This window comes from Salvelinus alpinus, chromosome 5, assembly GCF_045679555.1.
Source record: "Salvelinus alpinus chromosome 5, SLU_Salpinus.1, whole genome shotgun sequence".
NCBI classification, from domain to species: domain Eukaryota; kingdom Metazoa; phylum Chordata; class Actinopteri; order Salmoniformes; family Salmonidae; genus Salvelinus; species Salvelinus alpinus.
In genome coordinates, this window is record NC_092090.1 from 15,804,218 (window position 1) to 15,827,413 (window position 23,196).

The following is a 23,196-nucleotide window of genomic DNA, read 5'->3' on the forward strand; positions in this document are numbered from 1 at the left end:
AAAAAAACACTACTACTGGAAAACTGTTGTTTTGTTTGTTCAGGCCCAGTATCGACACTACTACTGGAACACTGTTGTTTTGTTTGTTCAGGCCCAGTATCAACACTACTGATGGGACCCTGTTGTTTTGTTTGTTCAGGCCCAGTATCAACACTACTGATGGGACCCTGTTGTTTTGTTTGTTCAGGCTCAGTATCAATGCTACTACTGGAACACTGTTGTTTTGTTTGTTCAGGCCCAGTATCGACACTACTACTGGAACACTGTTGTTTTGTTTGTTCAGGCCCAGTATCGACACTACTACTGGAACACTGTTGTTTTGTTTGTTCAGGCCCAGTATCGACACTGCTACTGGAACACTGTTGTTTTGTTTGTTCAAGCCCAGTATCGACACTACTAACAACAGTGAATACTGTTGTTTGTTTGTTCAGGCCCAGTATCAACACTTCTACTCGAACACTGTTGTTTTGTTTGTTCAGGCCCAGTATCAACACTACTGATGGGACCCTGTTGTTTTGTTTGTTCAGGCCCAGTATCAACACTACTGATGGGACCCTGTTGTTTTGTTTGTTCAGGCTCAGTATCAACGCTACTACTGGAACACTGTTGTTTTGTTTGTTCAGGCCCAGTATCGACACTGCTACTTGAACACTGTTGTTTTGTTTGTTCAGGCCCAATATCGACACTACCACTGGAACACTGTTGTTTTGTTTGTTCAGGCCCAGTATCGACACTGCTACTTGAACACTGTTGTTTTGTTTGTTCAGGCCCAGTATCAACACTACTAACAACAGTGAACACTGTTGTTTTGTTTGTTCAGGCCCAGTATCAACACTTCTACTGGAAAACTGTTGTTTTGTTTGTTCAGGCCCAGTATCAACACTACTGATGGGACCCTGTTGTTTTGTTTGTTCAGGCCCAGTATCAACACTACTGATGGGACCCTGTTGTTTTGTTTGTTCAGGCTCAGTATCAACGCTACTACTGGAAAACTGTTGTTTTGTTTGTTCAGGCCCAGTATCAACACTATTGATGGGACCCTGTTGTTTTGTTTGTTCAGGCCCAGTATCAACACTACTGATGGGACCCTGTTGTTTTGTTTGTTCAGGCCCAGTATCAACACTACTGATGGGACCCTGTTGTTTTGTTTGTTCAGGCTCAGTATCAACGCTACTACTGGAACACTGTTGTTTTGTTTGTTCAGGCCCAGTATCAACACTACTGATGGGACCCTGTTTTGTTTGTTCGGGCCCAGTATCAACGCTACTACTGGAACACTGTTGTTTTGTTTGTTCAGGCCCAGTATCAACACTACTGATGGGACCCTGTTTTGTTTGTTCGGGCCCAGTATCAACGCTACTACTGGAACACTGTTGTTTTGTTTGTTCAGGCCCAGTATCAACACTACTACTGGAACACTGTTGTTTTGTTTGTTCAGTCCCAGTATCAACACTACTACTGGAACACTGTTGTTTTGTTTGTTCAGGCCCAGTATCAACGCTACTACTGGAACACTGTTGTTTTGTTTGTTCAGGCCAATAGTCAGTTGAGGCTTCTGAGGGGAGGACGGCTCATAATAATGGCTGGAATGGAGACAATGGGATGGCGTCAAACAAATGTAAACCATGTTTTTGATGTACTTGATAGCATTCCACCTATTCCGCTCCAGCCATTACCAAGAGCTCGTCCTCCCCAATTAAGGTGCAAACAACCTCCAGTGCCAAGAGTGAAGGAACACAGAGTACAGGCCACAGTCTTGTTTTACCTGTCCTTGGGATGAAATGTGTGATGTAGGCTGTGAATGACGGTTATGTGATTGATGTTTGTCAGGGCAATCCCCTACTCCACTATCATATGCAGTGTTGTGACTTTGCAGTTGTGGCAGACAACCCAAACCTCTGTAGAACTTACACAGCATAGAAGAGGGATGTCCCCTACAATGTTATGGGGCTCAGTGGTATTTGGTACAAGTTGATAAGATTCTTACTAGACTTACTAGGACCAAACCTTGAGTGTTGAACCATAGCATTGTAAGATCACATCTTCATGTTTCTATTTGTTCATCCCGGAAACCCTAGACCCACTCCAATTCCCATACCGCCCCAACAGATGACGCATTCTCTGTTGCCCTCCACACTGCCCTTTCCCACCTGGACAAAAGGAACACATATGAGAATGCTGTTCATTGACTACAGCTCAGTGTTCAATTAATTCATCAAATGGCCACCCGGACTATTTGCATTATTATTTTCATTTTACTTGATTAAAAAATATATATTTTCTTAACTGCATTGTTGGTTAATTAAGGGCTTGTAAGTAAGCATTTCACGGTAAGGTCTACACCTGTTGTATTCCGCGCATGTGACAAATAACATTTGATTTGTTTGTGTAGGAGGAGTACAGGGCAGAGGGCATCAGCTGGCACAACATTGACTACATCGACAACACAGGCTGCATCAACCTCATCAGTAAGAAGCCCACAGCGCTGCTCCACCTGCTGGATGAGGAGTCCAAGTGAGTCCATTAGACCTCGCTCTGTCAGACCTGGGTCAAAATACGACCCGTGATTCCACTCCGTAAGACTGGCAAGGAAGTGACTGTGACTAGGTGATGTTATAGTGAAGAACAATGATAGTCTGTAATGGGAGATATTCAGGTCGCATCATAATACATACTCTATGAAGTCTTAAAATATACATAACCTGATATCCGAACAGTCCTCGTCTGATGACAGACCATTTTAATAAGCATATTTTAATTAATTCATAAGCATGGCTGAAATTGGTCATTTTTGTTTCAATACAACATCCTGGTAATTCCCTCTAGATGTGCTGTAACTAAATGGTCTGCCTCCTCCTGATCTGGACACTGACACACTGAATTCCTCCCACTTGAAATAGCTGTAAATCGAGTCCATGGCGCTCTGTGTTTTTCATAGCTCAAGTTCCCCTTAGCCTCTCCCTGTCCCACTCTTCCTGTCCTCTTCCTGTAAGCTGTTGGTTTCCTGTGAACACTTCTGGCAGGGGACTGCTGTGCAGCGTCTCTAAAGGTATGAGAGAAAGCAGGAGTTTATCGTCCTCCTCTGCCCAACCACCTTCTTCCTATGGGGAGAGTTTGACTCTTAGGTGTAAATCTAGGATCAGCTCACCCTCCATTAATCTTTGCCTTAGCCATTATCGAAGGAAATATAAAACTGACCTTACGTCAGTGTTGATGGGTGACTACATTCTATGGATGTTGTGGAAGTTGGAACCACCCATAAGTCCTTGTGCTCCTGTACAATCAGAATCATTATTCAGTAGGGACCAGAAGAGGGGAGCGGAATGAATTGGTGTCTGTCCGTCTGTCTGTCGGTGTTCCTGCATGTGTCTCTGTGTTCCCGCATGTGTCTCTGTGTTCCTGCATGTGTCTCTGTGTTCCTGCTCGTGTCTCTGTGTTCCTGCTCGTGTCTCTGTGTTCCTGCTCGTGTCTCTGTGTTCCTGCTCGTGTCTCTGTGTTCCTGCTCGTGTCTCTGTGTTCCTGCTCGTGTCTCTGTGTTCCTGCTCGTGTCTCTGTGTTCCTGCTCGTGTCTCTGTGTTCCTGCTCGTGTCTCTGTGTTCCTGCTCGTGTCTCTGTGTTCCTGCGTTCCTGCTCGTGTCTCTGTGTTCCTGCTCGTGTTCCTGCTCGTGTTCCTGCTTGTGTTTCTGCTCGTGTTCCTGCTTGTGTTTCTGCTCGTGTTCCTGCTTGTGTTTCTGCTCGTGTTCCTGCTTGTGTTCCTGCTCGTGTTCCTGCTTGTGTTCCTGCTCGTGTTCCTGCTCGTGTTCCTGCTCGTGTTCCTGCTCGTGTTCCTGCTTGTGTTTCTGCTTGTGTTTCTGCTCGTGTTTCTGCTCGTGTTCCTGCTCGTGTTCCTGCTCGTGTTTCTGCTCGTGTTCCTGCTCGTGTTTCTGCTCGTGTTCCTGCTTGTGTTTCTGCTCGTGTCTCTGTGTTCCTGCTCGTGTCTCTGTGTTCCTGCTCGTGTCTCTGTGTTCCTGCTCGTGTCTCTGTGTTCCTGCTCGTGTCTCTGTCTTCCTGCTCGTGTCTCTGTCTTCCTGCTCGTGTCTCTGTCTTCCTGCTCGTGTCTCTGTCTTCCTGCTCGTGTCTCTGTCTTCCTGCTCGTGTCTCTGTCTTCCTGCTCGTGTCTCTGTCTTCCTGCTCGTGTCTCTGTCTTCCTGCTCGTGTCTCTGTCTTCCTGCTCGTGTCTCTGTCTTCCTGCTCGTGTCTCTGTCTTCCTGCTCGTGTCTCTGTGTTTCTGCTCGTGTCTCTGTGTCTCTGTGTTTCTGCTCGTGTCTCTGTGTTTCTGCTCGTGTCTCTGTGTTTCTGCTCGTGTCTCTGTGTTGCTGCTCGTGTCTCTGTGTTTCTGCTCGTGTCTCTGTGTTTCTGCTCGTGTCTCTGTGTTCCTGCTCGTGTCTCTGTGTTTCTGCTCGTGTCTCTGTGTTTCTGCTCGTGTCTCTGTGTTTCTGCTCGTGTCTCTGTGTTTCTGCTCGTGTCTCTGTGTTTCTGCTCGTGTCTCTGTGTTTCTGCTCGTGTCTCTGTGTTTCTGCTCGTGTCTCTGTGTTTCTGCTCGTGTCTCTGTGTTCCTGCTCGTGTCTCTGTGTTCCTGCTCGTGTCTCTGTGTTTCTGCTCGTGTCTCTGTGTTTCTGCTCGTGTCTCTGTGTTTCTGCTCGTGTCTCTGTGTTTCTGCTCGTGTCTCTGTGTTCCTGCTCGTGTCTCTGTGTTCCTGCTCGTGTCTCTGTGTTTCTGCTCGTGTTTCTGCTCGTGTCTCTGTGTTCCTTCTTGTGTATGCATTATGATCCTCCCTGAGACATGATGACACCAACCCCCCTGCCGTCCTTGTCCCAGCTTCCCCCAGGCCTCTAACCAGACTCTGCTGGACAAGTTCAAGCGGCAGCATGAGGGCAACGGCTACATTGAGTTCCCCGCCGTCATGGAGCCCGCCTTCATCATCCGCCACTACGCTGGCAAGGTCAAATACGGGGTCAAGGTCAGTGTCTGACTGTCTGGGTCAACAAGAGCTTCATGTGTGTGTCATAGCGTCCTAGCTTAAATCATTCCATTGAGTGGAATGGAAATGTCTGTAGGACAAACTACTGTTTACTCTGGCAGGAATACTCCTGGAAAGGACCATGTGAAAAGAACATCAGAGCCAGCATGGTTCAGGTTAGCATGGCAGTGTTAAGGTTATAGGGGTCATCTCATATCTCAGAGGTAGTGCTTTCTTTTATTGGGGGGGGGGGGGGGGGGTAGTAGTTCAAGTCAGGCAAGATGTTTCATGCATTTGGTCATACAGTATGCTGTAGCTGACACACGCGCGCACACGCGCACACACACACACACACACACACACACACACAGTAATGGGCTGTGAAGACTTACACATACCTGTACAGGATGATTTGTTAATCACGCTCTTGGCCCAGTCCCCTGCTGCAGAGTCCTAAAACCCAGACCTCAGACTTGGCAACCAGGAATATATCACACAATGTGCAGGTCTGGGCAGTCGTGTTTCGCTCAACTGGTTTCTATGTCGTCTCCTGCGAACAACTCATTCAACCTGTTCATTTCCATGGGATTTACTATTGTTGTGTTTGGATGGAACAAGTCCAAGTAACATTTTACAGCTTGGTTGGAACCACATTGGCAATATATGAGGCATCAATCACTATAATTACCCTGCGGAGAGGAGCATTAAGAACGGTTTTAATTAGTGGTGTTGCAATCCAGTTCAAACGAAGTCCATCCTCTATGACACGGCTTCTTTAGTGACATGGTTTAGGAAACCTCAGGAGTTCTGCCATACCGTACACGAAGCTGCCTACCTGTTCCAATGAAAGTCTCACTAGAGAGGAAATTAAAAGCTGAAAGATGTATTTAAGCTGAGCTGAGCTTATATGTACGTTAAACTGAGGGTGAACTGAGTGCAATGCTTAGCTCTTCTCTCACTCTTTCTCACCCATACTCTCTCTTTCTCTGTCTCTCTCTCCTCTCTCTCTCTCTTACACGTACACTCTCTCCCCTGTTCTCCTTCTCTCTTTCTCGCTCTCACTCTCACGCACACTCTCTTTTTTTAAATCTCTGTCTCTCTATCACACTCGCGTATCCCCACACAGGACTTCCGGGAGAAGAATACGGACCATATGCGTCCGGACATCGTGGCCCTACTGAAGAGCAGCAAAAACGCCTTCATCTGTGGCCTGATGGGCATCGACCCCCCAGCCACCTTCCGCTGGGCCGTCCTCAGAGCCTTCTTCAGAGCCATGGTGGCCTTCAGGGAGTCTGGGAAGAGACACGTACACAGGAAGACTGGTGAGTGTGCTGCACACTGAGTCCTTTTCCCCCTTTAGGCTCCTGGGTCCTTTTCCCCCTTTAGGCTCCTGGGTCCTTTTCCCCCTTTAGGCTCCTGGGTCCTTTTCCCCCTTTAGGCTCCTGGGTCCTTTTCCCCCTTTAGGCTCCTGGGTCCTTTTCCCCCTTTAGGCTCCTGGGTCCTTTTCCCCCTTTAGGCTCCTGGGTCCTTTTCCCCCTTTAGGCTCCTGGGTCCTTTTCCCCCTTTAGGCTCCTGGGTCCTTTTCCCCCTTTAGGCTCCTTTTTAAAGGGAAATGTATATATTTTGTTCCTTCATATTCATCCTCTCCAGCACTACCCAAACATCAACATATGTGAATATTGCACGTTTCCCCTCCTCTCAAGGACATTTTTTTTGAGAGAGAAATGATGCACATCATTGCTGTGTATCATCGGATTTTAACCAGTTATGAGTAGGCATTGCCTACTAATTGGTTTGTTATTTTTAATCAAGCCTTAGTAGACAATTAGTAAGCAATTAGAAGGCAATGCTTACTCATAATTGGTTAAAATGATTGGTTAAAATGATGCACACCAATGATGTCATTGGAGAAAAAAAGATATTGCTATATTTTTTACTTCAAAAACATAGAAACGCATAATTTTCACACGTGGTGCTGTAGATGATGAAGTTGAAACATTTTGAAATGTCCCTTTAATTCAAGTACACAGGCATACAGAAGTTATGTAGCTGTAAATTATGAGGCGTGCGTGCGGGCGGACCCCAGTGCAGCCAGGGCACAGGCTTGTCCCATACCCCCCTCTGTTTGTATACTGTAGTGCGTGTGCCTAGTGCTGGTAGTACTGTCCTGCATTCAGTAGCTAGCTCTGCTACCTTCCGCTCTATATGACTGCCTTCTGTCCCTCAACCCTTTAGTCTACAGTGGTGCCTTCTGTCCCTCAACTCTTTAGTCTACAGTGGTGCCTTCTGTCCCTCAACCCTTTAGTCTACAGTGGTGCCTTCTGTCCCTCAACTCTTTACTCTACAGTGGTGCCTTCTGTCCCTCAACTCTTTAGTCGACAGTGCTGCTACCTCTTGTCTGCCTGCACTGAACATAGACACATTGACATTGTGATTCAGCCATATGAACTGTACACTCCTAGATAACCAACTATAGCCTTTTTGATTCCTCAACACACTTTGACATTGTGTAACTTCTAGCTTCCATGCTGACAAAGCAGTAAATTCTTGATTACTCATTCAGAAATGTGCTCACTCCAAATGTAAATGTAACACTGTGAAAACGGATCACTGGTGACATCATGATCTCCTAAAGCGGACAGCGTGTGAAGGAGGGGAAATAGCCTGCAGGTTAACTCTGTCACCGTTAGTCAAACTCACCCTCCTAGAACCACAACGGATCCCACCTCTGACCCCAACTGCAGTTTGAATGTGGTGTATATCCTCTCTCCTGAACGTCTGGCAGCTATCTCTCTTGTAGTCTGCTGCTCTTCATTCTTCCTGCTGTCTAATCTGTCTTTTCTCTCTTTCTTTTTTTGTTTGTTTTTTTTCTTCTCTTTTGTTTTGCTTCCCAAGGGCATGATCCCGCTGCTCCCTGTGCAGTTTTGTGCAGTGTGGATAGTTTTAGCTTTCTGCATCACCCTGTGCATCAGAGAAGTTTAGAGATCCTGCAGAGGTGCAAAGAGGAGAAGTACAGTAAGACTGCATTTCCCACAATACCCCTCTCTCCTCACTTTCATGCAACTGTGAGGGGTAACCGTAGGGGTGAGGTAGACCAACAGCATCAGACCAGAGACATTTTAGTAAATAAACATTGTGATGGAGTTGAATTATAGCGTTCTTTAGATATCATTTTTGTGAGGGGGAACTCATTTAAAACCCCAAGATCTCTTGTTTACTCTTCATTAAAATCAGTAGTTTAGTTCCACAGCATTTGTCATCTACCTGTAATGTCTAGATATTTAGTAGGTGAACCAAGAAGGCATAATGTTTCTATTCATCCTTCCATTAAATTAGATGCTTGTTGGTCTCCTCTCCCCCTCCCCCAATCTCTGCATGCACATGTATGTGTCTTAACAGCCAGTCTTGCATGTGATCTAGTATGTGCCTATGCTAGTCTCCCCCCCACCTTCTCACTAACTCTGTGATTGTGGGGCGACCCAGCACTGAACGGTCCTGTTAGCATGGTGACAGGCACTCTAACCTCCTGTTTAATCCACGCTGTGGTCTGGGGTAAGACACAGTAACACCACTAGTCTCCACCATCACCATCACAGACACATGCAGTGTTGTCACCATGTTGCCCTGGTGGCCCTGGCCTGTTACCCTGCCCTGGTACCTGCTCAGGGGCAGGGGGGCGTAGATCAGGGGTCAACTCACTGGTCCACCATGTCACTAGTCTGCACCCCCCCACAACACACCTCTAAATGAAATATAGAGAACATATAGCCTATCAGAGGGCATGGTTGTGCTATTACCGTATTGTTTGTTTATGCTTATCCTATTACCATATTTCAATCATCTCAGATCTACTTGAAGTGCCCACAGGTAGGGTCTAGGGGACGATCTGGAGGGTATGGTTTCCATGTAAGGGATGGGGGTTGGAGGGGTTTCCACCCGTCCCTCCATCTCTCCCTCATCTAACTAACCTATTCACACAGAAACCAATATCACTGTTCAATTGTTCTAGAAAAACACACAGGGTTTTTCAACATCAAGTCCACACCAGTTTTTAAGAGCTTGTAGCCAACTGTTTTTTCTTCTCTTTTCACCCTTCAACAGCCCCGGATAAAGCAGAACACACTGATGATACTGAAAACCATATAGCATACAGCCTTGAACCGGGTCTGAAACGAGTCGCTAGAATGTAGTTAACTTCAAATCACTTCCTCAGTGACGGAATGCTTTCTAGATGCTCTGTTTTCTCTCACTGTGTGGGATTGGCAGAGGTTTCACGACTTGAAGATGAAATGTTGGTGTATGGATTACATCATCTCCTCTGCCAACTGTCATAAGCCAATCAGATTGAGGGAAACCTCACAGCTGCCAAAAACACAGCCGTCACAGTTGTTGAAAAATGCTTTCCTGACAAAACCAGTTTGTTTTCTCCAAATGGAGGCCAACAATATCTCACTCAAATAGGTGCCTCTGAATTGAGTGTATGTATATTTTGGCTTCAGAGCTCCAATGGTTCATTTAAACATGATCCAGAAGCACCCATTGTTCTTTTAAATGCAACAATTATCAGCTCAATTATATTTGGATATTTGACCACAAAGTCATAGATTCTCCCCTCATGTATATCGTCATGCAATTCTTCATAGAATACCATCTTCCGAGAAAAGAGATGTTTCTTGGAATATCAGGATGATTCATGAAACATGGGTTTATATAAACATTTGGTTTTTGGGGAGGTAGAATCGTGGTTCTTAGTGTTGGACCTTCCCAATTATAAAAGTCATGTTTCCAATAACAGTCTTTAAGTGTTTGTCCATACAGTGAACTAAAACCCTCGTTAATCATTAGTCCAAACTAAACTGAGTAACGCTTCCAAAATGGATCTTCCAGACTTCCATAATTCTCACAACCACGCTAACAGCAGACAAACTCACTGTTAACCTCCATTATTTTTAGCACTATATAACCCGATTTAAATCAGACATTTGGATACATGTAACTGTCATTATGACATCATTACAACCAGAAACAGCCCAGTTCTGTCCACAGAGTTAGAACTAGTATTGTCCTGGGGTCTAACATTGGTCTGGGTTTGGCCTGGTCCATCTTTGCGTGTCCTCTCACCTTGTTGTGTTCTCCTCCTTCCCTGTCTCTCCCGGCTCAGGTGTGGTCAGGAAGAGTCTACGAACACCGCTGTCGGACCTGCAGGGCAGCAACACGCTCAACGAGAAATCTCCACGGTAAGACCACCTGTGTACTGTACGGTGTATGCTGAGGTATGTTGTAGCCTAGCGGTTAACAGCATTGGACCAATAACCAAAAAGTTGCTGGTTTGAATCCCTAAGCCGACTAGGTGAAAAATCTGTCGATGTGCCCTTGAGCAAGGCACTTAACCCTAATTGCTCCTGTAAGTCGCTCTGGATAAGAGTGTTTGCTAAATGACTAAAATGTCAAATGTTGACGATTCTGTACTAAGGAGTGTCATTGCTGAACACACTCCAGAGATTATCTACACTCCAGAGTGTCCAGGGCAATGACGCTCCCTAGTACAGAAGAGAAGGGTTGTTAAATAATGACGCTCCCCAGTACAGAAGAGGAGGGTTGTTAAATAATGACGCTCCCCAGTACAGAAGCAATGGGTTGGAGAAAAGTCTGACAAAGCTTTCAAATAATGAATAATGATTGTGCACTGACTCACATAACACCTTCCACTGCCCCCTAGAGCCCCATACCCCCTAATTAACCCCATAGTATGACATTACTGCCCCCTAGAGCCCTATACCCCCTAATTAACCCCATAGCATGACATTACTGCCCCCTAGAGCCCTATACCCCCTAATTAACCCCATAGCATGACATTACTGCCCCCTAGAGCCACATACCCCCTAATTAACGCCATAGCATGACATTACTGCCCCCTAGAGCCACATACCCCCTAATTAACGCCATAGCATGACATTACTGCCCCCTAGAGCCACATACCCCCTAATTAACCCCATAGCATGACATTACTGCCTCCTAGAGCCACATACACCCTAATTTAGCCCATAGCGTGACATTACTGCCTCCTAGAGCCACATACCCCCTAATTAACCCCATAGCGTGACGTTACTGCCCCCTAGAGCCCCATACCCCCTAATTAACCCCATAGCATGACGTTACTGCCCCCTAGAGCCACATACCCCCTAATTAACCCCATAGCGTGACGTTACTGCCCCCTAGAGCCCCATACCCCCTAATTAACCCCATAGCATGACGTTACTGCCCCCTAGAGCCACATACCCCCTAATTAACCCCATAGCATGACGTTACTGCCCCCTAGAGCCACATACCCCCTAATTAACCCCATAGCGTGACGTTACTGCCCCCTAGAGCCACATACCCCCTAATTAACCCCATAGCATGACATTACTGCCCCCTAGAGCCCCATACCCCCTAATTAACCCCATAGCATGACATTACTGCCTCCTAGAGCCACATACCCCCTAATTAATCCCATAGCATGACATTACTGCCTCCTAGAGCCACATACCCCCTAATTAACCCCATAGCATGACATTACTGCCCCCTAGAGCCCCATACCCCCTAATTAACCCCAAAGCATGACATTACTGCCCCAGTACACAGCAAGTGGCAAAAGACCACCCTTAGAACAGTGCTTTTGTTACAAGAGGGCAAGTCTTGGACTGTTACACAAGTCCTGCTAATGTGATTTGGAGGAGGAGACACACAGACCCACACACACACACACAGAGACTCAGGGTTACTAAGTTAGTGCTAAAGCCCACATGCAGCTGTTTCCTGCATGATGTCAGGTCAGAGTTATGCGTTTCAGGAGATGGATAAATACTGGCTCTCGGCAGGTGTCTTCTCAGATGGACGCTACAGTACAGTACTGTCTGGGATCCAGAGGGGTACTCTGAAAACAAACATATTCTGTAGCCATTCCTCCTTGTGGCATACACAGCATTAGAGGAACGTTGTTTAAAAACCTTTACAGGATCGTTGGGTCCCCCACGGGACGGTTGAGCTAACGTTGTCTAGTGCGATTAGCATGAGGTTGTTAGTAACAAGAACATTTCCCAGGACATAGACATATCTGATATTGGTAGAAAGCTTAAATTCTTGTTAATCTAACTGCACTGTCCAATTTACAGTAGCTATTACAGTAAAATAATACCACTCTATTGTTTGAGGAGAGTGCACAGTTATGAACTTGAAAATGTATTAATAAACTGATACAAACATTTGAACAGAAATGCAATGGTTCATTGGATCAGTCTAAAACTTTGCACATACACTGCTGCCATCTAGTGGCCCAAATCTAAATTGCGTCTTGGCTGAAATAATACATTATGGCCTTTCTCTTGCATTTCAAAGATGATGGTAAAAATTTTTTTTTTTTAAACGCATGTTTTTTTCTTTGTATTATCTTTTACCAGATCAAATATGTTATATTCTTCTATATTAATTTCACATTTCCACAAAATTCAAATTGTTACCTTTCAAATGGTATCAAGAATATGCATATCCTTGCTAAAGGTCCTGAGCTGAGTTAGATTTGGGTGTGTCATTTTAGGTGAAAATTGGAAAAAAGTGGCGGATCCTTATTAAAGGGGGACAAGTATCCATATTTCAGAACTGGCAACTGAAACATTTCTTACTCCTTTTCATATTTCTAGGATTAGTCTCAAGTGTGGTCAGGGTGGAAACCTAATTTATTTCCACCAGGGCATTTTGTTTATATTGCTTTAGTGCTATAATTGTAATTCCCTAGGCAACAGAGTTATAGGTCTCTAGTTTAAATCATCAAAACTTATTGGGAGGCCTGTTTAAATTGGAAATATATCTCACCACCGAGTTTCAGGATTTACTCTGTTCTTTATATGAATTTTGGACCTGATTACTTCCTGTAGCTTGGCTAAAGTAGGTATTTTGGGTCTCTTCCATGACCTCTATGAAGAGAAATCTAAACAGGTCCTGCTAAGTCCAAACCAAGAGAGACAGCCATTTACACTCAGTCTTATTTTCAATCTGTCTCCACTGTCCAAACTATTCTTGGCTGTGAATGCACGAAACAGAGCAAAATATGTTTGAAATGTAAGCCATGTTTTTCCCCCATCGGTTTAACCACAAAATATTACAAAAACCATGGGATCCTAGATTGTGTCGTAAAAGCAAAATACTTTGAGACCTCACTGTTGTTTTACTATGACTTAGAAAATAAATACTTTGGTGTTCATTGTTTTTAATGCAAATTTAACCGTAAGACAAACGGTACAATCCGAAGACAAATGGCTTTGTCTACATTCCAACATTTGGCCTGACTCCCAACAACACTACTGTACTGTAAGTCTTCACCTGTTTGCCTTGCCTTGGATCACCCATGATGTCACCCCATGGACCCGTGTCTAACCTCTGACCCCGTCCTGCTTGTAGGAAAGACGGAGCCCCCACATTAGTAACATTTATATATGTACTCCCACAAGGATACTGTGTTTAACGTGTCGTTGTGTGTGGCCACAGACCCAGTAGGAGGTGGTGTATGAATCATTATGGGTCAGAGTGTGAAAACAAACCTCCCTCCCTGGCTGCTACGATAGCTTGCCGGGTGGAATCCATGATGGATGGCCTTCTCCTCCCTGGCTGCTGGGATGGATTACCGGGTGGAATCCATGATAGATAGCCTTCTTCTCCCCAGTCCTGATGGCTTGACGGGTAGAATCCATGATGGATATCCGTCTCCTCCCCAGTCCTGATGCAGTATATTACCAGTGGTTACTCAGAAGTGTCTTTCTCTCTCCTGACTCCTCCCCTCGGGGCTTAAGGGGTTTGGTGTTAGGGGGTTTGGTGTTAGGGTTTGACCGTTAACCGACCCGAGCCGCTGTGTTGATAGAAAAACCTGCTGTTTGTTCAGGCGCTTGGCTAAGATGACCAGGGTTTACCTTGAGGCCTGAGGCTTTACACTGCAGAACCTAGGGCTAGGATAGCATATCCCATTTGTAGTAGTGCTTAATATGTCTACAGGACATGAAATACAGTCAGTTGGTCAAGCATTTTCTTATTTAAGCTTTTTCCCAGCTCTTTCCAAGTTGTCCAGCTAAAATGAAATCTCTATATTTTCTCAAGGCATATTTTTAACTGTGGATTATTTGAAACTTCCTAACCAGGGATGGTGTGGGCTGGAATGGGCGTGGTGGGCGGCAGGGCCGCCTGTCATCCAGTGGGTCCAACATGGAAGAGGACGGAGGAATTTTTGTCAACTCCACCAGCAGCAAGCTCCTGGAGAGAGCCCACGGCATCCTCATGTGAGTGACTCAACACCTTAGTTTAACACCGGTCACCCACCCACCACCAGCACTCCTTAAGTTACTGTCAGGTCTGACTGTTTCTGTATCAAACCTCCTACACCACTCCTTAAGTTACTGTCAGGACTGACTGTTTCTGTCTCAAACCTCCTACACCACTCCTTAAGTTACTGTCAGGACTGACTGTTTCTGTCTCAAACCTCCTACACCACTCCTTAAGTTACTGTCAGGTCTGACTGTTTCTGTCTCAAACCTCCTACACCACTCCTTAAGTTACTGTCAGGACTGACTGTTTCTGTCTCAAACCTCCTACACCACTCCTTAAGTTACTGTCAGGACTGACTGTTTCTGTCTCAAACCTCCTACACCACTCCTTAAGTTACTGTCAGGTCTGACTGTTTCTGTATCAAACCTCCTACACCACTCCTTAAGTTACTGTCAGGACTGACTGTTTCTGTCTCAAACCTCCTACACCACTCCTTAAGTTACTGTCAGGACTGACTGTTTCTGTCTCAAACCTCCTACACCACTCCTTAAGTTACTGTCAGGACTGACTGTTTCTGTATCAAACATCCTACACCACTCCTTAAGTTACTGTCAGGACTGACTGTTTCTGTATCAAACCTCCTACACCACTCCTTAAGTTACTGTCAGGTCTGACTGTTTCTGTCTCAAACCTCCTACACCACTCCTTAAGTTACTGTCAGGACTGACTGTTTCTGTCTCAAACCTCCTACACCACTCCTTAAGTTACTGTCAGGACTGACTGTTTCTGTCTCAAACCTCCTACACCACTCCTTAAGTTACTGTCAGGACTGACTGTTTCTGTCTCAAACCTCCTACACCACTCCTTAAGTTACTGTCAGGACTGACTGTTTCTGTCTCAAACCTCCTACACCACTCCTTAAGTTACTGTCAGGACTGACTGTTTCTGTCTCAAACCTCCTACACCACTCCTTAAGTTAGTGTCAGGACTGACAGTTTCTGTCTCAAACCTCCTACACCACTCCTTAAGTTACTGTCAGGACTGACTGTTTCTGTCTCAAATCTCCTACACCACTCCTTAAGTTACTGTCAGGACTGACTGTTTCTGTCTCAAACCTCCTACACCACTCCTTAAGTTACTGTCAGGACTGACTGTTTCTGTCTCAAACCTCCTACACCACTCCTTAAGTTACTGTCAGGTCTGACTGTTTCTCTCTCAAACCTCCTACACCACTCCTCTTTAAGCCGTATTTTGGACTGGTAGAGAAGACGCAGTGTAGATATTCTTCTAAGTCCCTAAAACCATCTGCTCTCTTTTACCAGGAGAAACAAAAACTACAAATCAAAGCCCAGTCTTCCAAAGGTAAGCCACCTTGTTAAGCCACCTTGTTAAGCCACCTTGTTAAGCCACCTTGTTAAGCCACCTTGTTAAGCCACCTTGTTAAGCCACCTTGTTAAGCCACCTTGTTAAGCCACCTTGTGTTTAAACCTCTAGTGATGGTACTAGTGCTGACTCATACTGGCTGTGTGTTCTTCTCTGTTACCACAGCACTTGCTTGACGTCAAGTCCCTAAAGTACCTCAGCAACCTGACGCTGCACGACCGCATCACCAAGTCCCTCCTCCACCTCCACAAGAAGAAGAAACCACCAAGCATCAGTGCTCAGTTCCAGGTCAGTCAGTCCCCCTTAGGCACAGATCTGGGATCAGTGTATCTTTCCCAAATCATGCCCTTAATTAAATCCTGGCGGGCCATGAGGCTGCTGGCTTTTATTATATATTTTCAATTCATGTCCAATTACGCCCATTTAAGACCTAGACAACAAAGTGAGGAGAGTTCCTAACTAATCAGTGACCTTAATTGATCAATCAAGTGCAAGGGAGGAGCGATGACCCGCAGGCCCTCGGACTGGAGTTTGACACCTGTGTATCAGGGGATAAAATACAAAACTGACCTCAGATCAGTGGTTAGGGGTGACGTCACTCTACTCCACTTATCTGGGATGTGTATTGGAAGTGACCAGCTGAGTCCAGCTGACAGTATGGATGTTCTCTGGAACTCTGGGTGTTGTCCCATGAGCTGTCTGTTACAACCTCCTCCTTCCCTCCCTCTGTCTGTCTGGCTGTCTGTCTACTCACTGTCAGGTCCCAGCCTGTGACGTCTTTTTATTTTTATCATCCCACCCAAAAGACAACGATGACATCATGTCTGGGTGGGGGGAAAAGTACAATTTAATAGGCCATAAAAAGCATCTCTTGTCCAGAGCATCCCCATGTCTCTGTCACTTTGGAAACTAGTGTGATCCCTGATGATGAATGTTAAGCTCAGTTGAGCAGATTTGACCATGTCAAAAATAAAATAATTCTCCGGCACTTTTGTATACTTTTTAGCCAGTAGTTCTGAAAATACAAGCCAAAAGTGTTCCCAGAAAATTGCGTACTACATCACATATGTGCTACACGTCATTGCTCTCGCCCTGCTGTGTGTTCATCATATGCATCTTGCTAGCTGTCGCTCATATGGCGAGGGGCTGATGCTCATTGGTTGAACTCAAATTGCTCGACTATGTTGGGAATGTAGGGGAAATGGCGCAGCACACCTTCCAGAAAGAACAGTTACTTTCAAACTACGTTTTAAAAAGACTTAGTAGTCGCCAAAGTTCCGGAGCATGTCTTTAATAAAATAAAGGTAAATACTTAGAGAAGCTGGGGACTTCCATATTTAAGACCAGCTGAGTAGGCTGATGAAACAGAAGGGGACGTTGTCAACTCATCTCAGTTATGATCATCCCCTTTAACACAGCCTTAATCATCTCTCCATTCCCTCCCACCATCTTGTCTTTCTTAACTCCTCTGTTGTGTCTTTTCTCATGCCTGGCTGTCTCTATTGCTCCTGGCTCACAGTGGGGGAGGAGGAGTCCCAAATGACTCCCTATTCCCTACATAGTGCACTAGTTTTGACCAGGACCTGGAGTAGGGGGGCATTTGGGACGCAGTATGAGAGTAAAGAGGCGTGACCACCCCCACAACAACAATCCCTTATCCCCCAGCCCTGGCCTGTACTCTAACCCTCTCTGGCTGGCAGGAAGCCTGGGCAGAAGGCTGCGAGTGGTGACATCACTTCCCACATCCTGTTGTGTGGCTGATTGCTTTCATCTTCTGAGCGGAGTGTGGGCAACTGCATTCCTGGCCACCGAAATAGCCACACACACACACTCTCATACTCACATATATATACACATATACATACACACATATACAGTACCAGTCAAAAGCTTGGACAGACCTAGTCGTTCAATGGTTTTTCTTTATTTTTACTATTTTCTACATTGTAGAATAGTAAGACATCAAAACTATGAAATAACACATATAAAATCATGTAGTAACCAAAAAAGTGTCTATCGTCCCTCTCCTCACCCCAACAAATCAAAATATATTTGAGATTCTTCAAAGTAGCCACCCTTTGCCTTGATGACAGCTTTGCAAACTCTTGGCATTCTCTCAACCAGCTTCATGAGGTAGTCACCTGGAATGCATTTCAATTAACAGGTGTGCCTTGTTAAAAGTTAATTTGTGGGATTTCTTTCCTTCTTAATGCATTTGAGACAATCAGTTGTGTTGTGACAAGGTAGAGGGGGTTGACTGGTACTGTACATGCGCACACACACACACACAGCTTTGGCACTTATGTCATCAGATGGAACTCACCCTGTCTGTTTCTTGTTGTCCGGAGCTTGATTTATATTATCTTGTTTGATATTGTACATTTAATTATGTACAATACCTCCTCACCTCCTCACCCCAACCCTCCATGCTACAGCAGCTAACGACACACTAGCCTTTTATCCTAGACAGTCTTTTATTATGTGGTTAAAAAGGTTATAAAGATAGGACAACAATTTATTCACACCAGACAAAACCACTCCTCCCTGCTATAAAACCAACCAAACCAATGTGCCGTGTATTATTTTTGTCTGTTTATACGATGTTTTTATATGTTTTTGGTGACGTCAATGCCCTGGTATGTATTCACTAGGATCCAAGCGGAAGCAAACGAAACAGGGAGGGGCCTACCTGAATTTGTCCAATAGAAACGTTTTCCGTTTGGAGTAAACAGGGTTTTTTAAATAAAAGTTTTGGACTAATGATGGCACCCCTGATCTGTCCTACCACAGGCCTCTCTCAATAAGCTGATGGAGACTCTGGGCCAATCAGAGCCCTACTTTGTCAAATGCATCCGTTCCAATGCAGAGAAGCTGCCCCTGCGCTTCAATGATGGCCTGGTGCTCAGGCAGCTACGCTACACGGGTATGCTGGAGACTGTGCGCATCCGCCAGTCAGGCTACAGCATCAAGTACACCTTCCAGGTAAGCGGTTTTATACAGATGCACAGACACATACACAAACTCTCTCTCACACACACACAAACACAAACAAACAAACATCCTCTCACTGTCAACTGCGTTTATTTTCAGCAAACTTAAATATTTGTATGAACATTACAAGATTCAACAACTGAGACATAAACTGAACAAGTTCCACAGACATGTGACTAACAGAAATTGAATAATGTGTCCCTGAACAAAGGGGGGATCAAAATCAAAAGTAACATTCAGTATCTGGTGTGGCCACCAGCTGCATTAAGTACTGCAGTGCATCTCCTCCTCATGGACTGCACCAGATTTGCCAGTTCTTGCTGTGAGATGTTACACCACTCTTCCACCAAGGCACCTGCAAGTTCCCGGACATTTCTGGGGGGAATGGCCCTAGCCCTCACCCTCCGATCCAACAGGTCCCAGACGTGCTCAATGGGATTGAGATCCGGGCTCTTCGCTGGCCATGGCAGAACACTGACATTCCTGTCTTGCAGGAAATCACGCACAGAACGAGCAGTATGGCTGGTGGCATTGTCATGCTGGAGGAAGGGTACCACATGAGGGAGGATGATGTCTTCCCTGTAACGCACAGCGTTGAGATTGCCTGCAATGACAACAAGCTCAGTCCGATGATGCTGTGACACACCGCCCCAGACCATGACGGACCGTCCACCTCCAAATCGATCCCGCTCCAGAGTACAGGCCTCGGTGTAACGCTCATTCCTTCGACGATAAACGCGAATCCGACCATCACCCCTGGTGAGACAAAACCGCGACTTGTCAGTGAAGAGCACTTTTTGCCAGTCCTGTCTGGTCCAGCAACGGTGGGTTTGTGCCCATAGGCGACTTTGTTGCCGGTGATGTCTGGTGAGGACCTACCATACAACAGGCCTACAAGCCCTCAGTCAAGCCTCTCTCAGCCTATTGCGGACAGTCAGAGCACTGATAGAGGGATTGGGCGTTCCTTGTGTAACTCGGGCAGTTGTTGTTGCCATCCTGTACCTGTCGCGCAGGTGTGATGTTCAGATGTACCGATCCTGTGCAGGTGTTGTCACACGTGGTCTGCCACTGCGAGGACGATCAGATGTCCGTCCTGTCTCCCTGTAGTGCTGTCTTAGGCGTCTCACAGTACCGACATTGCAATTTATTGCCCTAGCAACATCTGCAGTCCTCACTTCTCCGTGCAGCATGCCTAAGGCACGTTCACGCAGATGAGCAGGGACCCTGGGCATCTTTCTTTTGGTGTTTTTCAGAGTCAGTAGAAAGTCCTCTTTAGTGTCCTAAGTTTTCATAACTGTGACCTTAATTGCCTACCGTCTGTAAGCTGTTAGTGTCTTCTCGACCGTTCCACAGGTGCATGTTCATTAATTGTTTATGGTTCATTGAACAAGCATGGGAAACAGTGTTTAAATCCTTTACAATGAAGATCTGTGAAGTTATTTAGATTTTAACGAATTATCTTTGAAAGACAGGGTCCTGAAAAAGGGGCATTTCTTTTTTGTTTACACACACACACACACACACACACACACGCACACACACTCTCTCATCCCTAATTTACCCCATCTACCAGTCTGTCTCACATCGTAGACATTAGTCAGTGTTAATCTGCCGGTCTTCTCTCCTAGAAGCACTCACATCGTAGACATTAGTCAGTGTTAATCTGCCGGTCTTCTCTCCTAGAAGCACTCACATCGTAGACATTAGTCAGTTAATCTGCCGGTCTTCTCTCCAGGAAGCACTCACATCGTAGACATTAGTCAGTTAATCTGCCGGTCTTCTCTCCTAGAAGCACTGCCATCGTAGACATTAGTCAGTGTTAATCTGCCGGTCTTCTCTCCTAGAAGCACTCACATCGTAGAAATTAGTCAGTTAATCTGCCGGTCTTCTCTCCAGGAAGCACTCACATCGTAGGCATTAGTCAGTATTAATCTGCCGGTCTTCTCTCCTGGAAGCACTCACATCGTAGACATTAGTCAGTGTTAATCTGCCTGTCTTCTCTCCTGGAAACATTTCAGTCACTCATTAGCGACCACGTTAACATTTTCCTTCTGTCCAAAGGTGTTGGGGACTCGAGCCCTGATGCAATTTCCTCTATTCCTCAGTAACCTCCGAGTCAAGTCCTCTGTTGCTCAGTAACCTCCGAGTCAAGTCCTTTGTTGCTCAGTAACCTCCGAGTCAAGTCCAACATCTGAGTCATTGTTTCCACTTCGTTCTGTGTTTCAGTTGGCTTGGTGATTGGGATCTGTTGTATGCAACTGATCGTGCTATTCATTGAGCGAACAAAGGCGTCTGCTGTAAGAAATTAATTGCTTGCGATTTGAAGTGATGGCCATGTTGTCTCGAAGACTTTAAGTTTGATGTTGTTTGTATGATAGTATAGTGGGACTATTAGGACAGTGCTCTTAAGTTAGGTGGCATTTGAATATGACTAGTTGGGTACAGTAATGTCACAATAATGTTATAGATTGTCTAGTGTCTAGCTTGTTACTGTACATTTAGCAAATCCTTCAGTTTTATAGTAGCATCACCTTTTATTTTCGTATATTGCTTGTCCTGTAAGGAACTGTTGAACTAGTGTTTACAGCTGTGGAAGCCAAACGTTAGATCACCGGGCAAAACCACTGTGATGGAACGTTTGTAATACACAACCTTGACGGTGAAACGAGAAGGAATGCCCCGCCCGTACGCTCATTAACTTACTCATAACACTAGCCAGTTTTAGCCTCAGCCTGACATTCTCATTTATCTGAATTCCCCTGACATAGTAGAGCTGCGGTCCTCTATGATGATGAAAAATATCGGGAGCGCGTGTCATCTTCTGAAGACTGTCCTGAGATCAGTGTGGAGAACAGGGCCTCTATAGTCTGTAATGAAACGCTCGGCCCTGTGGGGGTAATTGTAAAAACACAGCATCTGTTCCCCAGTCAGTCAGCCACACCCCTACGGCCTTCACCGGTTTCCCAGACTGCCGACTGTGTTGACATCAGACAACGGGCCTCCATTTGGGGGAGTGGGAGGAGGAATATGTTTTTGATGATGATAGTTAGTCTCCCTTTAAATATCACCATGGACTATCCCTAAAACCACATGTGCCTCGAACTGGATCTTGTCCTCCGTGTCGCTCCTGTAGAGTGAAGCAAAGAGATGTTCCTTTACAGACTGGCTGGTGATGTCACTTAGAAATGAACAGCGCCAATCCTCAGGGGCTGCAGTGTTTTGTGCTGCCTGCGACAGATTCAGACCAAGGGAGAGAAGGCCAGCTGATCAGTACAGGGCCATAGAGAAGAGTCAACCAGTAGACACCGTGGCCGTTGAGGACCGCCTCCTACATTTATAATAACCGTTTTTTGTGTGTGTTTCTCCTTTTCCCTCTACTTGCCTGGCAGGATTTCGTCCGTCACTTCCGCGTGCTGCTACCCGAGGGCACCAGTGCCACCCAGGAAGGCATCGGACAGTACCTGGGCCAGGTGGACCTTGCACCCAATGGATACCAAGTTGGCAAAACCATGGTACTATTCACCCTACTGCCTGACTACAGTAGATTAAAACCATGGTACTATTCACCCAGCTGCCTGTCACTATAGTAGATTAAAACCATGGTACTATTCACCCAGCTGCCTGTCACTACAGTAGATTAAAACCATGGTACTATTCACCCAGCTGCCTGTCACTACAGTAGATTAAAACCATGGTACTATTCACCCTACTGCCTGACTACAGTAGATTAAAACCATGGTACTATTCACCCAGCTGCCTGTCACTATAGTAGATTAAAAGCATGGTACTATTCACCCAGCTGCCTGTCACTACAGTAGATTAAAACCATGGTACTATTCACCCAGCTGCCTGTCACTACAGTAGATTAAAACCATGGTACTGTTCACCCTACTGCCTGTCACTATAGTAGATTAAAACCATGGTACTATTCACCCAGCTGCCTGTCACTACAGTAGATTAAAACCATGGTACTGTTCACCCTGCTGCCTGTCACTATAGTAGATTAAAACCATGGTACTATTCACCCAGCTGCCTGTCACTACAGTAGATTAAAACCATGGTACTATTCACCCAGCTGCCTGTCACTATAGTAGATTAAAAGCATGGTACTATTCACCCAGCTGCCTGTCACTACAGTAGATTAAAACCATGGTACTATTCACCCAGCTGCCTGTCGCTACAGTAGATTAAAACCATGGTACTGTTCACCCTGCTGCCTGTCACTATAGTAGATTAAAACCATGGTACTATTCACCCAGCTGCCTGTCACTATAGTAGATTAAAACCATGGTACTATTCACCCAGCTGCCTGTCACTATAGTAGATTAAAACCATGGTACTGTTCACCCTGCTGCCTGTCACTATTGTAGATTAAAACCATGGTACCTTTCACCCAGCTGCCTGTCACTATAGTAGATTAAAACCATGGTACTGTTCACCCTGCTGCCTGTCACTATTGTCGATTAAAACCAAGAGGAATGGATAAAATGGGGACTTTTTAGTCAAGGTATCAACAACTGTATCCAATTGTC

General features: G+C 45.5%; 1 protein-coding gene across 1 annotated transcript in view; it reads left to right on the top strand.

The window, feature by feature from the left end:
• The window catches only part of LOC139575166 (unconventional myosin-IXAa-like), a 169,757-nt gene that overhangs the window by 110,097 nt on the left and 36,464 nt on the right, over positions 1-23,196 (top strand). The window contains exons 12-21 of the mRNA XM_071400167.1: positions 2,393-2,514; positions 4,858-4,999; positions 6,126-6,321; positions 7,895-8,014; positions 10,161-10,236; positions 14,167-14,304; positions 15,613-15,652; positions 15,839-15,961; positions 18,464-18,655; positions 22,054-22,176. Of these exons, the coding sequence (XP_071256268.1) occupies positions 2,393-2,514; positions 4,858-4,999; positions 6,126-6,321; positions 7,895-8,014; positions 10,161-10,236; positions 14,167-14,304; positions 15,613-15,652; positions 15,839-15,961; positions 18,464-18,655; positions 22,054-22,176 (1,272 nt within the window). The remainder of the gene's footprint in view (positions 1-2,392; positions 2,515-4,857; positions 5,000-6,125; positions 6,322-7,894; positions 8,015-10,160; positions 10,237-14,166; positions 14,305-15,612; positions 15,653-15,838; positions 15,962-18,463; positions 18,656-22,053; positions 22,177-23,196) is intronic.